The sequence below is a fragment of the Photinus pyralis genome, unplaced genomic scaffold, assembly GCF_008802855.1.
Source record: "Photinus pyralis isolate 1611_PpyrPB1 unplaced genomic scaffold, Ppyr1.3 Ppyr1.4_LG1, whole genome shotgun sequence".
Taxonomy (NCBI): domain Eukaryota; kingdom Metazoa; phylum Arthropoda; class Insecta; order Coleoptera; family Lampyridae; genus Photinus; species Photinus pyralis.
This window is the reverse complement of record NW_022170249.1, coordinates 47345834-47362435: the sequence shown is the minus strand read 5'-3', so window position 1 is coordinate 47362435 and position 16602 is coordinate 47345834. Positions and strand designations below refer to the sequence as shown.

General features: G+C 35.8%; 1 protein-coding gene across 2 annotated transcripts in view; it reads right to left on the bottom strand.

The window, feature by feature from the left end:
* The window catches only part of LOC116158854, a 51816-nt gene that overhangs the window by 13754 nt on the left and 21460 nt on the right, over nt 1-16602 (bottom strand). The window contains exons 1-2 of one of the 2 annotated variants that reach the window (XM_031471706.1): nt 4654-4673; nt 3816-4442 (exon numbers count right to left, since the gene is read on the bottom strand). In XM_031471706.1, coding sequence (XP_031327566.1) covers nt 3816-4380 — 565 coding nt within the window. In that variant the 5' untranslated portion in view covers nt 4381-4442; nt 4654-4673. Of the gene's footprint in view, nt 1-3815; nt 4443-4653; nt 4674-16602 lie in introns of those variants that run through there. The other variant, XM_031471705.1, reaches the window with a different exon arrangement.

Below are 16602 nucleotides of genomic sequence, written 5' to 3'. Positions count from 1 at the left end.
AAGTACACGCTTTAAATAAGCACCTACAATCTAGATGTTGGAATAATACTCAAATCTGATTTATAAAAGTTTAAAAGTTGTTAATCTCCCGATGGAACTTCGGCAAAGCACAAAAAATTAGAATAACTGCTTGTTTAAAATCTAAAGAGGTAGGAGATTCCTTCTTCCAACACGCCGGTGAAGCGAAAGTGTCGCTAATGGTAAGGGTCTAATTGCTTAAATTATTCAATGGCGTCTTTAGTAATTGACGTTTTTCGTTGTGCTTGTAATTGCGGTAGTAAAGCAAGCTGAAGCAGCTATCTCCACTTTTGTCGGATTTATAAGATTATCGACACGTAAATGATCCGCCCTAATCGTTTCTGGTGCCTTTACTTTTTAGACATGCAATACCTGACGGTTGACCTGACGTTAATTAATCATCTTTACTCGCTATTATTTGGTTTCAACACCCTCTCGTTTAATTAGAGGTAGGTGCGTTTGGGATGGGTGTTTTATGTGGTCATTTTAGAGAGGGTTCTCCGGGTACGCCCAGCTGAACAACACCATGGCAGTTCCAGGGAGTAAGGACTGTCAGGGTATTCCTGTGCGAAATTATCAACTTAATTGGGCGCAGTACCTGTTTCGCTCTTATCAGAGGGATAACAACCATATTTTTAAGCCATTCGTGATTGCACCGGCCAAATGGACACTTGGGAGACTAGATAAGAATCCGAGCAACTGGATTAAACTAGACATTTAACCAGCCTGGGGTACTTTCATTTTCTTCTGTTTTGTTATAAAGCGTATCGTGGATCTTGTTTTGTTCTAGATTCGGACTCGCTTCGGGAGAGCTCTCTTCAGCGACTGAGTTTATTCAAGGTAAAATTATTACGATTACATGAGAATATTTGTGCAATTATCGATAGTATTTCGTTTGGCAGAGGGGGGGGGGTTAGTTGAACTTAATTTAAAAATTTTTTTTATTATTCACGTAAGAAATATGGAGACGCCAGCTGAACAATTCCATCCATGCTCGCCGACTGGGAATTGAAAAAAAAAACTGAAGAGCAAGTTCAAGTAAATATGAGAGGAACGATGAATTTTAACGATATTGATAAAAAATTACAGAAATATTATGGAAACACTAAGAAGAAATCAGAGAAGAATTTGAGCACCACGTGAGCGAAACCTAAAATGAAAGCTTGGAACGACATGAAAGCAGTTTATGGTGAGAGAGATGAGAAGCTGATAGGGTCTTGAGGGGAATTGGAGATCAAAATTTGGAGGGAAATTTGAAGGGAATTCGATCGGTACTTAAGAAAGGTCCGCGAGAACAACTGTAGGGGAAATTAAAGGAACGTTGACGAGAACAATGTTAATGCTGTACTTATATTAAATCCTCTCTTAGTTTTCATTTTTTAATTGCCTATGGAACAGCCTCTATCAAAAGCACTACATACAGGCCTTACGAATGTGCCCCAGCCTTTATGTTGGCAGATCATTTGTTACAGTAGTAATAAAAAAGGAAATATTAAAAATTTTTCACACAACCAATTATTATAGCAATTAAACTCCTTCAAAGCTGAATGGCTTTTATTTACACGAACGTTTAACAATACGTAAAGCATGTTAAGTAGCTCCCGCAGAAAAAATATGAGCAGCAGTATCTAGTCCCCATTACCGTAAAAAATAGAATAATAAAACAGTTAATCAAATCATCACCCACCTACCTTACAATGGCAGCATCAATTAATAAATCCTAGTACATTCTTTGTTTGCCTTAATACACTATATAATTATGTCATTCATTCACTTAATATTCATAGAGTACGGCTTATGGAATGTACTAAATGAGAATGTGCCGAAAACCGTTTTTCGTGTTCTTGTGGGAGGCTGAATTTTATTATAAAGCTAATCTGTCGATCGAGGTTAAGTGTTAGGTAATTAGTGCAAATCTGGCACGACTTCAATCTTGCTAATGCTTTATATCAAATTGTTTTTTCAGGTACCTAACAAAATCCTTCGCGGATTTATCTAAGCTTTTAGATTAAACCATTCACGATTTGAAGAAAAAAAATGTTCTACCTTGACTCTATATCGGTTTTTTTCTAAATTTAAATTAGCCAAGTCGAATATGTTTATGTAAACATTTAACCTTTAGCTTTGCGATTTAAAATGCACAAAATTGGATTTACATGGGAAAAGTTAAGCTCGAGTGTCAATGTCAAAGGTCTTTTTTAATTAGTCGTCGTATAAAAACTGTTTTCGCCACTTTTCAATCGATCTTCATGAGACCAAATCATCTCTTGACAAATTTTACCTAATTAAACTACACGACTGTTGAGTTTCAGTTTCATTACGAGTATTAATATATGTACTATGCCATCGTTGCCGTTAAGTAATTAATTTTGTCTTTGTATTTTTTCTAGAGATCGTTTGATCCATTTTTCAAACTGTAACTTGTCTTTTAACTTGTAAGCATCCCCAATAGCATTATAAATAGTTTACCAGCGCTGGAAGGATCCATTTTGTCTATTTCTCACGTGTCTATTTATTTATTTTTTCCATTTTGATTACAGCGTAGGTAGGTAATGTTGGAACGTCTTTGTAACTTTGATTTTTTATTTTGTATCCCATATAAATGTTTCATTATCTAATTTTTGAATGCTTACTATGGTGGGTATGACCTAATAACGAGCAGACAGATGAAAATAACAACTTCAATCTATCACATCCGATGCATTATTAGAAAACTCCTAAACAGTTTTCTAATAATGCAGTTTTCGTAATCAAGGCAATTGCATTTCCATTTGTTATATTACCAAGTAAACTAATCACATAAAAATTAAAAAAAAATTTTTGTTAAACAAATTCATTTTAAAACATCAAATTTGTTCAAATTTTAAAACTAATAAAGCCCTTCATCGCTCCGACCCTGCACAATGTTTTAATCGCATTGTTAGAACAAAAGTGACACGTGATTTATGTGCTTTTGGAACATTGCATTTAGGAAACATCTTGCAACTAATGACATGTGTTGGAAAGAACAGTATTAAACCTCGAAAATAACAATCACATTTCATAAGTTTGGTTACATAATTATTATTGGTAGATGTTCCAATTACGAAACAAAATTATCAAGGCAGACGCCACTCTTATTTGTTAAGTTGCAACAAGAGAAATTAACACTATTAATTTAGATACATTTCAATACTTTTCGCATCTTTTCATTCAGCCGCGATATTTAAATATATGTTGCATCATTTATAAAAATGTTAATGGCCAATAAAAATGTATAAAGATTGAGCATTTGACAGAATCATTAAATTTAGATAATAGTACCAGGATTTTTAACTAATGCTTTTCTTTTTTAAATTTAAATTAACCAGACAGACACCTAAGAAATGTGGGCGAACGTTGCTCGAGGGTAAGATGGAAGAAGTTCATTCATTACAGAAGTTGAAGGAGATTGCACCAATTCGGTCATTGAATTTCAATGCGGCTTGAAGATTTTGCGCGGTGGGAAAGTTAGGTAAGTACACTTTGTATTTCAAACTACAATAGATTTCCGTAAGAACTAGTGTCATAACATAACGTTCGAAAACCCTGTTCTCACAAAGTTTTATGTGAATTTATTACGTGGACGTTGTCAGTGCTACCGTTTGTCAGATAACTACGTTAACCCGAAGGGAAATATAATACGTAAACAATAAGAGTTTTTTGCAATATCCGATTGCACATTTTCCCACATTACCCGCTACTGTTAATAATAACGCGTCCTTGTAGCAAGAATAAGGTACATTTTTGTGGAAACTGTAAAATTAAAATCGACTTACCAGGATAGCCTTCGGGAAAATGCAACGTATTTAAATCTGCCTTTTCCTTTCCCTTTTTGCTGGAGACACCTCGGGCTTGCACCTTCGTGAAACTATCGAAACACCGATAAAGCAAAAGGGGTTCACCATCCTCCACTCTAACAATTCTGGGTAACGAGTATTTTTCTAAAAAGTCTCTAGCCTCATACTGTGGACGCCTATTCCGTTCTTCTGTCGAATTCGGACTTACACTTGGGGTAGGCAACGAATCTTCCGTACGACTTTTATTCGAATTTGACGTATTCGATTCCACCCTGACATCAATCAAATTCGTGTGCGAATCGTGCGAGTTAAACCGTCTTAAAATAGGTTGCTTTTCTTTCTTGAGCCTCTTGTTTTCATGAAACGCGAAGTTTGACGCGTCGAAACTGGTAAACGCGTCCGTATTACGATAGAGTGGATTAAACGACGTCTTAGGTAATAATGGATTTGGCATTCGTAATGATGGCATCGATGAATTTCGACTACAACTGTTACCGCTACGACTCGAACTACTTCTTGATGATACTGTTGCGTTGGGAAACATCTTTTGGTGATTGGTGGTGGAGTTGTGTGAACTACATTCTTGTCGTTTAATTTTTTCTTAATCTGAAATCAATAATTACATCACTATTAAAGTGTTACAACTTAATTTAATAATTAGTCGAGGTTGTTCGCTACTTGACTGGCGATACGTTTTCAATGAAGAAATCTAATTTACTAGTTAATTAATAACAGCTAACTGTAACTTGTGTGCTCACTAACTGCAAATTTTAGCGTTTTGTTGAAAGTAACATTTTAATCTGCGATCATTTCTTACATTTGTATCTAAAACAATTCGACACTGCAAGTTGAACTATCGGCGAAAGACATACCACAACTGACTGTAATTAAGTATTTCCACATACAACTTTCCACGTCATGATGAAAAAATGCAATTAAACTAAACCGACAAAATTCCTGCTATACTAAAATTGTTATGCAGAAATTGTGTTCAAAATCATTTCCACGGATCATTTACATGGTACGTAATCGAACGGATAGAGAATAAATCCGCCCTAAGCGAAGAGAAAATTCTTTCCGCCTTGAAAGTGAGTTTAAATAAACAAATCGGTTTCATTTGACTTCGTAATGTTATTTACATCAAGCCGTAAACACTGTGTCCAAGATGAAGATCAACAGCAACGGTAAACGTAGGGAGGTTAAATTCTAGTAGTATAATTTATTAACCACATTGTCATGGGTTTAAAATATTCGCTACTAATTTTTGTACTAAGTATTACATTGCACGATTTTAAGTTGGTTTGTGACCTGCTATTTCTATTCTAATTGAGGATAAGAAAACGGAAAGTCGCTATCAAACAGTGTTGTTTGTCCATCAGGGCGCGATAATCTTGGCTGTGTACACATCCCTCGTTCTCTATTATATCAAAAATTATTAACTAATTATCTTGTATGAACAAAACGAGACGTCCGTAAATATGATAGAATTCACTAAAAAACTTTTGAATCCCGCTGTTTCAGCAGATTTGTAATGGTTTTTTAACTATTTTTTTTATTAATATTATTTATTTGACGCTTTTCGGCAAAACATAAAAATATCAGAATATCGCTCATACCAAATATAAAAAAATATTAAAGCAAAAAATACCCTCTTCTAACGTAAATATTCCTTCCCCCGTTCTATTCCTTACTATGGTCTCTTTACTCGTATCCCCTCATGGCTTGTTCCCCTCTGTTGGCGTTCTCCTCCTCTTCTTCGTTTAATATTGCCTATTCTACCTTTCTACATTCCCATATCAGATGCTCTATATGCTCTAGGTACTCTGCAGTATTTTAAATCTCCACATATTTGTCTTTCTTGCAGCTCCTCTCATTCTTTCCATCCCTAAATCTTCGTTCCTCAACTTTGATTCTGTCGTAAAATTTTCTGTACGTCTTTTGTATGTATGCTAAATACTGTTGGAGTGAGTGGACACCCCTGCCTAAGTTATATGTATAAAACACCTACTCTTACTCTACATTTTGTCTTTTCCTGTAAATCCTTTAGTTTGTTCCCTAATTTTTTGTCAAATGTTCTTTTCCCGCCTTTTCCCAGCAGTTCTTGTACTACTTATGTCCATCGTTCCTCTCCTTCTTCTAAATCCAATGTCTTCTTCTAGCAGCCCCTTCTCTTCCATTTCCTTTCCAATCCTTCATTTAGCACCAGTGCGTACGAGTATAATCTATACGCTGTAGTCATAATCGTAATTCTCCTTTCTGATCTTTATCACCTTTTTTGTGAACCGTTCACATTATCCCTTCCTTCCACTGTTCTGATAGTCTTCCTCTTTTCCATGTCTTATTTATTAGTTTTCTCGTCTCCTTGGTCTTATTTGAATCGTATATCCTATGCCCTTTCTGATTTTGCAAAAATGTTTTCTAAATTCTTACCACGAAAGGTCGCACCCCTCAACGGGGGAGCGGAAAAAATTCTGATTTCGACGAAATCAATAAGCATTATTCTAAGTATCATAATATCGACTTAAATCGTTAATTTTTTATTATTTGCAGGTAATTTATCTACTACATACCAAATTAGATGACTTATTAGTGGCGAGGGACAAATTTCGTGGAATTCTCTTCATTTTCGTTGTCCGGCTAAGAATTGCAGTGGAATTTTTTTTTTGAATTTTCAAAAACTAATTTCAGATTCGTGACTTTCATGTTCAAAAACCACAGATACCAAATTGCGTCGAAATCGAATTTTTTTACATTATGTTATATGTAACACCCTGTATTTTTCATTTCCGTTCGATCACTTTTTTGTTTTCCTTCCCCATCGCTTTTTACCTGTTTCCATGATGCATTTTTAATATTCTGCTTCATTTTTTTCACTCTTCTCCTATGTTCTCACTCACACTCTTCTTCTTTCAAGTCTTTGAGCCTTCTTCTGTAAATCTTCACACTTTCTTCTATGCATATCAATGCTTCTCTTCGTTTTTTTATCGTGAAAGTCTTTCATAAAATTATGTGCACCGGGTTGTGATCCGATTCCCTCTCTGTTTCTACCACAGATCTTTCTATTTTTTCCATACCTCTTCCAATACTATCATGCAAACTGTACCGATCTGTCTCATGCGCCATGTCATTGTATGTATAAATTGTCCCTCGCTGTCTCCCTCTATGTTTATTAATTATGCTTCCCTCCGTTTCTGTCAGTTCTAATAGCAGTTCTCTTTCTATTGCATTCTTTATGTTCTTTCTTGTGTTCCTTTCGCCATTGATGCACATGCTGCTTTGTTTCCTGTTCCTAGAATTTTCATACGTTCTCGATGTTAAATCGTTATCTCTCTTTACCTCCACCCTTCTCTTCCGCATGTCCTTTTCCTCATCTGATTCTTCCCCCTATTCCTAATCACTTTTTTATCCCTTTCTTTTGTGAATCGTTTCGTCTATGTGAATTTTTTGGGCATTTTTTCCAATTCTTCCTTCTATCGCATCTCACTACTTCACATTCTCTTACAAAATCTCAAAAATGTTCTTATTCCTTGCGTGCTACCCGCGCCATATTCAAGGAAATCTTCATGTCTTCTTTACCCTTTGCTCCCCTTTTTCTTTTGCTCTATCCTCCACTTCCGTCTCTTTCTCACTTCCGCTCCCTTCTCATCCTAACCCCTCTCGCGTTTCTTTTTTGAAGCCTAACTTCTATAGGCCCAGTAGTAGGGTAAGTCGAATCCTACGAGCGCCAACGGTCACGAAACCAGTGAAACGGTGGATGTTCAACCACGGCCTCCTAGGATTGGCGGCAGTCTACTGAGATTCGTTTACATTTCAAAATAGGGAAGTTTCACTTCTGTCGTGTGTAGTTCCTGCACTTTCTCGCCTTGCTTTCCTTTTCCGCCACGTCTCTGATCTCTCCTTGCACCTTCCTCGAAGATTCTCGTCATTTATGTATATTTATTCCTCTTCGACTTTCCCCTACTTCTCATAATTTCCCATGTCTGTAAAGAGTCCGTAGTCAAATTTTTAACACTTTATAAATCTCAATAAATCTAATTTACGTCGACTAAACTGGCGTCTTGGTTGTTATCCTTTAGAATCTGCTCAATGATGATGAGAGAATCCATGATGGGAAGCTTGGTAAATAGGGACGTAACATTGAGGCTGATTGGAAAATCTTGGGGGTCCAAGCGAATATCGGAGATTCATTAAATGAAATGACTGGAGTTCAGAATGCAAGATGACGTGCGACCTCTGAAATCCTTCAAGTAATTGGCGAGCTTGTAGGTGGGCGAGTTTAGGGTGCTAGCTATGAATTTAGGAAGACCGTACAACCTCGGCGGTTTGGAGTCGCTATAGGGATGAGGCGACGTTGGACATCCTTGGGGAGCGCAGAAGACCTGATAGTAGTCGAGATCACTCGTTTGAGTTTGGATGTCGGATTCAGAAGAGTGACGATGTAGGTATCCTCGTTAACGTACAGGGATTTCTAAGGGCTTTAGACAAATTCAACCGTTTCTTAGCCATTTCTGGACGAATGGGATAGGCAATCTCTCTCGAGTGGGATCGATAATTTCTCTGGGAAGAGTGATGGATGAATGATTCAACAGCGAAATTTAAATTCCTCGAAAGGATTAAATGCTCGTCGGGAGTTATATTGGGGTGTGGGAGAAGAATTTGGATTTTGATTAGATTTTGGAATCTCTTGAGGTGGGTTTGATGTGGTTAATTCCAAATTGATCTGAGATTGCTCAAAAAAGAGAATCAAGAAGGTTAAAATTTCAAGTAGGGAGCCGATTTTCACAATCATTTCAAGAAGTAAATGTCCAAAAGTGATGTCTCTTTGATTACTACGTTTATAAGAAACGATTTCATTTTTCCGCAACCAAGAGTGGGCTCTGACCTTTTCGATCCCCAGGCTGCATCAGTGGTCAACTTTTCGAAATGCACATTTTGGGTACCTTGTACCTACTTAGCTATTTTATTCCTTGTGGGTATGAAATGTAACGCGATTGCGATAGAGGTTTTTGTACGCGGCCTGCCCAGCCTCTGCGTGTCTCCAAGTACAGGGATTGCCGCTCATAAACACTTCCATCGAAAAGTATTATAAGAAAACTAGCACAATTTAATTCATGTCAATATTTCACTCTACAGCCAGAACTGAAGCTACGAGTTTATCCCAGAAAAATTGAAAACTCGTTACATTACAATTTCAAAAAGCTCCAAGATCTCACGCTGTGTAAAATATGACTGCATTTCCTCATGCACCAATTAGTAAGATATAAAACATACAAGCACATAAAACGAAGCACTCACTTTTTAGAGCCAAATAAACATATAAATTTCAGAAAAACCTTAGATAGGTGTAAAAACAATAATAGTCGGAATACCTAACAGCCAAGGTCTGAGTTACCTCATTTTATAGTCCTTTCTTGCGCCATTATATTCCAATTTAGCTTTGTCTCGGAAAGTAAATTGTAAAATAATTGGCAATTACGTACAACACATAAACGCATTCGATGGCAAAATCCTAGATTGCTCTCCTCCTGCATGCGGATGCTTCCCGTTAGACAAATAGCGTGTACCTACTTCTCATTGCACTATCTGATATTTAAATTATGTAGGCAATAAAAAAATGAAGATGTACTGAAGAAACAGGTATATATCCAGACTGGTTTTGCGGTTGTTACATTTTATTTTTTTGCTGTTGTATATTTCGATTACATATTGAGTTTCATGCTTCTGCTTAACTAATGATATAATTTCATTAAGTTTAGCGGTGAACGGTTTGATTAATGATGTAAATTTATAACAGATCGCTTAACAATCACGCAGACTCATATGGCGAAGTAGTTTAATTATATCTAGGACTTACTTATTTTATGCTACCATGCTTATAAATATAATTACGAGATATACATAATTCATACACGATTATTATTATTACTATTATTATTCGTGAGTACCTTGAATAAAGGCAAGGTCTAAGTAATGAAATATATTTTATAACGTTCGAGATTCTCCATTTTCGCTATTTCGCGTCTGCTTGTAAATCTTTTCGAGTTGGCGATGAAGGCCGTTGCACATGTTTTTATTATCCGTTTTAACGTGTTACGAAGTCGTTAGGAAGCATTATTGTATATACGTAAGCTGTCAATTGCAAAGAGAGATTATTGGCGGCAAAAAAGTTATCCTTGGAAGACTGAGCACAAAGAGCAAGAGATTCGCCACTATTTTCCTTGTCCTGGACACTGCGAGGTCGCTTATGGACAAACGGGACAAAGTTAATGTAGGTCGCGTAAAAAGTAAGCCATTGCGTTTGGCAAATTGTGGGAAAATGCGTAAGATAAAGAGGACAGGAAGTATTGTAAATTATGAGGGCTATTAAGGTGACACTCTTCGAAAGCACGCGTTATCGTTTTACACTTTCGTAAAGAAACTCATTTCTTAATTATTTCTATAAGACAACCGCCTGGGGATGTATTCTATAGGAGTGGATATTCCAAACTATAATATCCAAGCCAAGTTCTTGGCACTTTTGGATGAGTATAGAAATGCTTCCAGGTCATTATATTTGATATCAACATTCGGCAGTGACTAACCACAGCGCTAAACCACAAGTATGGGGTGTAAGTTGTCCAAAATCTAAACATTCTTTCGTTAGAGTAGACCACCAAGGTCGACGGTAGAAATTAATCTAATATTGTTATTCAATACACGATTGAAGATTTCAATTTACATAGACATGTCAAAGATGAGCGGCAAACATTCTTTAACGTATAGTTTACGGATCATAAAGATGATAAAAGAACCATCAACAGTACAGTATCGTATGACAGCTTATATCTTTGTATGTGTATTTTTACCCAATATTGCCTCGATGGGATGTGTGTATATATTTTTCCAATAAAGTTGATGCATAAATAACGATTTTAAGATTCGGTCAAAGTCTATATGAATAAATCGAGTGCTTTCTACAATGAATAACAATTGTTTACTGTTTTTGAGCCATGGTGAAGCACACCCAAAATCGGCCTAACCAGAAAAATGCAAAAAAGCATTATCTTGAGATAGTGACTCCGTTGTGCCTCGTCCCACAAATAAATGTGTTGTACCTAGGCGCCTGAACCACAATTTATTTTTACAGAACGAAAACTTTCCCTCTCCCTCACATTAATATCAATCAGGGGTTCGTAACGCCTGATTCACACTCTGTGCACTAGAAGTCAGTTGCGTTCATGACAGTTTGTGTTAGTTACAAGCCGCTAGCTTTTCTTTTGATTGCGGTAAACAAAGAAAATGAACTATCAATCAGATACTCGTCAGAACGTGATAATGTATCCTCCAAACCAGAAACAGGAATATGCTGTTTTTGTGTCTTCTACTACATAGGGTTATTATCTTCTCCTTTTGTTTACATCCTCTGTATAGAGAATTTTGTAGCTAGAGAAAAGTATAATAAGCGAAGAGAGCAACATAAATATCTTATTTACGGACCAAGGAGGAGGCAAAGTGGAATATTAAAGACCCGGTAATAAGAGAGACAACTATAACTAAGTGTGATACGCAAAAGTGCAGAAATATATAGCTAAAATATATAAATTTATAAAAAAAGCAAAGAAAGAATGATGTTACTAAGCATGTTTCTGTCTTTCATGGAGTATGAGGTAAAATTTCTTTTTGAATGCATTAGAAAATAAGTTGGCAATTCATTATAGAGGTTGGTTATACTTATATTATAAGAACTGAAGGAACGTTAATATAATACGGATAATATGACTGGTTATTTAGGGGCAACAATTTATACCAACTCAATTGCCCATCGTTCGGGTTAGGTCGTGCTCGTATATTTTCATCTTAAAACTATGGATTTAATTATTTCCATAGTTTATCTGGATAATTTGACAAGAAGAAGGATGCCGAAAAATAGTTTGACCATTCTCAGTAGGAAAAGAGGAGTAAAAATGTAAGAAGAAAGTATCAAAGTAGGAAATCGCCGCGTCGAAGGAAATAAATGGAGTGAAACACGTGGAACATAGCGAAAGCAAGGGATAAGGTCTAAGTGGCCCAAGCGAAGACCTACAAGGTTAGTTTGCGAGAAATCTGTGAATCACAAAGAAATAACTATTTCTCTTCCTCTTGGGAACAGAGAAAAACTATCTCATATTCTAAAGTGTTTTCATTTTATAAGGTTTTGCAAGATTCGTGATTTGACATTCTTTTAAGGAAATGATATTTATGCCATAAAGTAGGGATGGGTACACACCAAAAACTCTGAAAGAGTAAACACTTTTCGAAGGTATAAGAAACTGTTATAGCGACTTGCGATCCATAATAAAATACTACATCTGACTATTAAATAATATACAGGGTGTCACGTTTAAAAAACTTGTCGCAATGTTGAAAGTGAGACTACATCTCGAATTATTAGAAAACGCATGTCTACAGTTTCTCGCGTTAGAGGATGTAACTTAATAAGGGTGCAGTTTTCACGTTTGATGGTGTCAATTTGGTGGCTGGTAACAGTTAGTGAATCTGTGATAAACTATGATAAAAAGCATATTGTAATGTTTTTGACATGCCGTTATTTTTTTACTGTGATTTAGATTTAGAACGTAATAATCTGTTTAGACGGCAGGGAAGTAAATGCTGTCCAGGTTTAATTGTGATAATTATCCCCTAAAATGAATAGGTGGGGATCTAGAAGACACAAATATACTCCCCCCCCCCTCGTAACAGCTCCGGAATTGATTATTTTGGGGCGTATATCTTTCGGTGTGCCTAGGGACGCAAAAAATTTAAATCCGACACTGGATTCCTGGTGCTTCGAAATGTACATTTCCGTAAAAAAAGTGGGGGTCATTTTTACCATTATACTAATTCCTCTCTTCACTATTTTATCTACTTGTAGGGTGTCCATGACTGCTGATAACTATGTTTTTATACTTGTAACAGAACAAGAACTTATTTACTGCTGTACTTTTCGTACGCGGCCATATCCTCTGATTACTAGTAATTAAAGCTCTCTTTTTTTGAAAATATTGGCGCTTTTTGTTCAAGATTTTCAAATTTCTTAGGAGGAGAGCGAGTTGGTTTGGAAGACAGTCTCTGTTGGCGGTATCATCTACGTTACAATACTAGAGCGGTTTGCATATTTCAAACTTAAACCTTCAAAAATTAAGTTTCGGCTATTAAGGATTTTTTTTAAATAATTAATTTTGCCCTCTTTCTAGATAAATGTATGGTGTCAAAACCAATAGCGGAATGCAGGCGAATATTTGGACCATCTTTTTATCCGGAAATTTGGAAAATGTTGGTTCAATTTTTCCTCGTGTCTCTGAAATTGATTGGTTGATAGGGCATTCTTGGATGAAACCCGCCCACTGAAAAGTTAATACAGAAAATGATGGTGACCACCCTTGGCCAGTAAATAATCGGTACGTGGTGTTAAATGCTGCAAATAAGTAACGTTAACAATGAATATGCTAATTATACACTAGATAGTTTAGCGTTTAATTATTAAGCGACGAGTTTAATAAACAAGGGAAAAGACAAGATCTTATCTTTACATAAAGCCTATTTGCAAAACACACCTGCTCATTTTTCTTTAAAGTAAAGCTCGCAGAAAGACGTTCTTTTTAGTACAATACACGTATGTAAATAGAAGTGAAGTATAAATATTTATCATAACCAGTATAATAAACCGAAAAAAAGGAAAAAACGCTTAACTCTACCCGTATATACATTTAAAATTATCAATGGATGAATGTATGTTCTTCACTGGAAACGTGATTACAAATAGCGTTATCGTTTATGTTAAAGCCGACGCTTTCAAGTAGCGCATACAATTTACAAACGCGATATTTAACACGGTTTATATCAATTGATTACCATATACGTCGTATGTGCATAATGAAGGCGCAGTAAAACTGATTACCTACGAGGTGAAGTTCGAAGTTAATGCGTTTTTTTTACTAATATTGCGGACTGGCGAAGCAAATCAGTCATTACTTTCAGTCTTGGAAAAAGCCGTTTTTATGTCTTATGCAAATTGGAATTGAGAACAGTCATCTAGAATTTGAAGCATAGAGACGCGCCCAGAATGAAATTGATTTCAGACGAAAGTAGAATTCTGCTTAAAGAGCTGTCTGTCTGTGTAGTTCTTGAAAGAATCTATGCGTCATCATCGATCTGAACGTATTACGTTATCATCATGTGAGAGTTCGCATCCAGAAATTGAAAATTTTGAACCTCTTTAAGTGGTCGCCCTGAAAATCCAAGGTTTGCATGTCTGTGGGTATTGCAGTCGAGTGTAGACTTCTTGTACGTAATTTAAATCGTCATTTTGTATTCAAAAGGATCTCTAGCGGCAAAGTTGAGGGGTAGTTGTCTTCGAGGTGCTGAATCCGAATCTTAGTACGTTAATTTTCATCTAGCGCATCGTCGTAAAAGGCTAAATAAATGACACTTGTACGGAATTTAAATTGGGAAAAACTGCAACAAAAATGGATTCTTTCTCAATATTGTTGTTAGCATACTTCAGATTCCGATTCAACACTCCAAAAAAGCATTCGAAATGGAAAAAATTAAAACTACCCCACAACATCCGTGGTAAAAATAAAATCTGACTGGATTAATACAATTAATGGTGCATTATTCGTTACCAAGCACAGAACCATTCCTAAGGATAGATAATAAAAATAATTACCATAATTGTTGTGATCTAAACAAATGTGGAAAACGATTATTTCGACGAAATTTTAAATGTACTTGAATTAAGCATCGCTGGAGGGTGTAATTAATTTAAAAACGCACAGCGTAATAATTGGGGATGAGTTTTAACGGACATAAATATTTCAAACTCAAGGTCGATAAATGGGAGGAATGCACATTTAATTTATAACTACAATTGTTGTGGTTAACTAGGAGTTGTGATTAGATTTTTAAATCTCATAAATTTGGGTTTGTGATGCACCAATACACTTCGCAAATAAACTCGACTAACCTGCCTCCTAATTTTTTAATTAGGAGCCAGGTTAGTTACTGCTTACCAATTGTCCCTTACTGTTTTTTTTTAAATCGCCATATTCGTGTACACAAAGGTAATTACACCACGAACAGTATGAATACATCTGAATAGGAATTTAACATTTACATTAGCAATTACACAGGCAAAGCAATCATTGAATGCAAATTTGATCGGTTTCTTATTTGTTTTTCGTATGAGTCAGTACATAACTTTCTAGTGTCTCATACTTGCCGTCTCCAATTTGTTGTTCGCTAATTGTAAATACTTCACCAAAAAAGGAGTAAGGCGCTTATTATGCAAAATCGAAGTTGGACAATATGAGTTATAATTAAAAATTTGTATACGCAGACGTAATCTTTTGTTTTCAACGAGCGAGAGTGAGTAAAAGTGATTTCCATATAATTTAGGGTGTCGTTATTGACCTAAATTTTTTTTACAATTAATGTAAGATTTCACATAGGTCCATATTTAGCCGTTTTAGTCTACTTTTTTTAGTACATTTTCATGTAAATAAAGTTTCGATTCGCACTGATTGTTCGACAATGTTTAGCTGAAGTGGTCTTGAATGACACTTTTTTTGGTATAATTTCTCTAAAACTTTCTATCTTAACGTAACAATGTCATTATGTAGACGCAAGATTGATTTGTCATTACGTCATTAAAGTTTTGTCGAAATCGAAATTCGATCGCAATTTTGTTGCCTACTTCATCTTCAAACCTATAATTAATTATATACTATTAATTAACATAAACGCAACGGTATATACAAATTTCAAAAAAATCTACAAGCCAATTTATCACTTTCCCCACCGTCGCGTCGGAGAAGAATTTCAACTAATTTAATTACAGATATAATTGTGCACGACCCCATGGGTTTAATGCTTTTCCTAATTGAAAAAGCGCCTTCCTAACCACAATAATAAACTGGAGTTCCTTTATTTTTTTTTGAAATCATTTCCGGCTTCGTGACCATTATTTAGTTGTTAGTATGGATAGCAGCGGTCAAGTGTATCTGTTATTTAACTTTTCAATGCCACTATTTAGTGAAAAAGAGATTATTAAATTGTGCTATCCGCGTCGCTACTTTCATTGTTCATTTTGTTTCTTAATCCATCTGAATCTGGTAACTAAAGTGATTTTTTACACAAATGCCTGGTATACTTTTGAAAGGAAGCTGAATCTCACTACCTTTCTGCCACTGAAGTGTTTCCAAAGGAACAGCCAGGCCTTATCGTGGCCCGTTAGTGGGACGGGAGTCGTAGGAAAAGTAGTGTACATATCTCTCTTGAAAGTGACCCTTCACACTTATGTTTCACTCGGCTAAGTCTCGTGTGGCACCTTGTGTGGGACTTATCCATATAACGCTTTCAACACTCGTTATGTCATTTTTAATAAATTGACTTATAAATGCTTTAGATTAATAATTTATTAATGACACCCTGAAAACCTAAAAGCCCTCACACCACCTTCACAATTTGTTGTAGAATAATCGGCTGTAGTAGTTAAAAGAAGCGTACAATGTAATAATGAAAAATTTTGAGTATCGTGGAATATACAGTAAGCATTCCCGAGTATTTTCATAATTTTGTTTTTATTAATTGTTTTTGCCAAAACTGCACAACAAACTAACTCCCTCAAATTTCAGATTATGACGCGGTATACTAGCTTAATAAAAAAAAACAGTTAGAAAACCACTATCCCGTTTACTGACTTATTCTCGTTCTATTTGCCAAAATTGTAATCGGGCGCGTCCCCAGG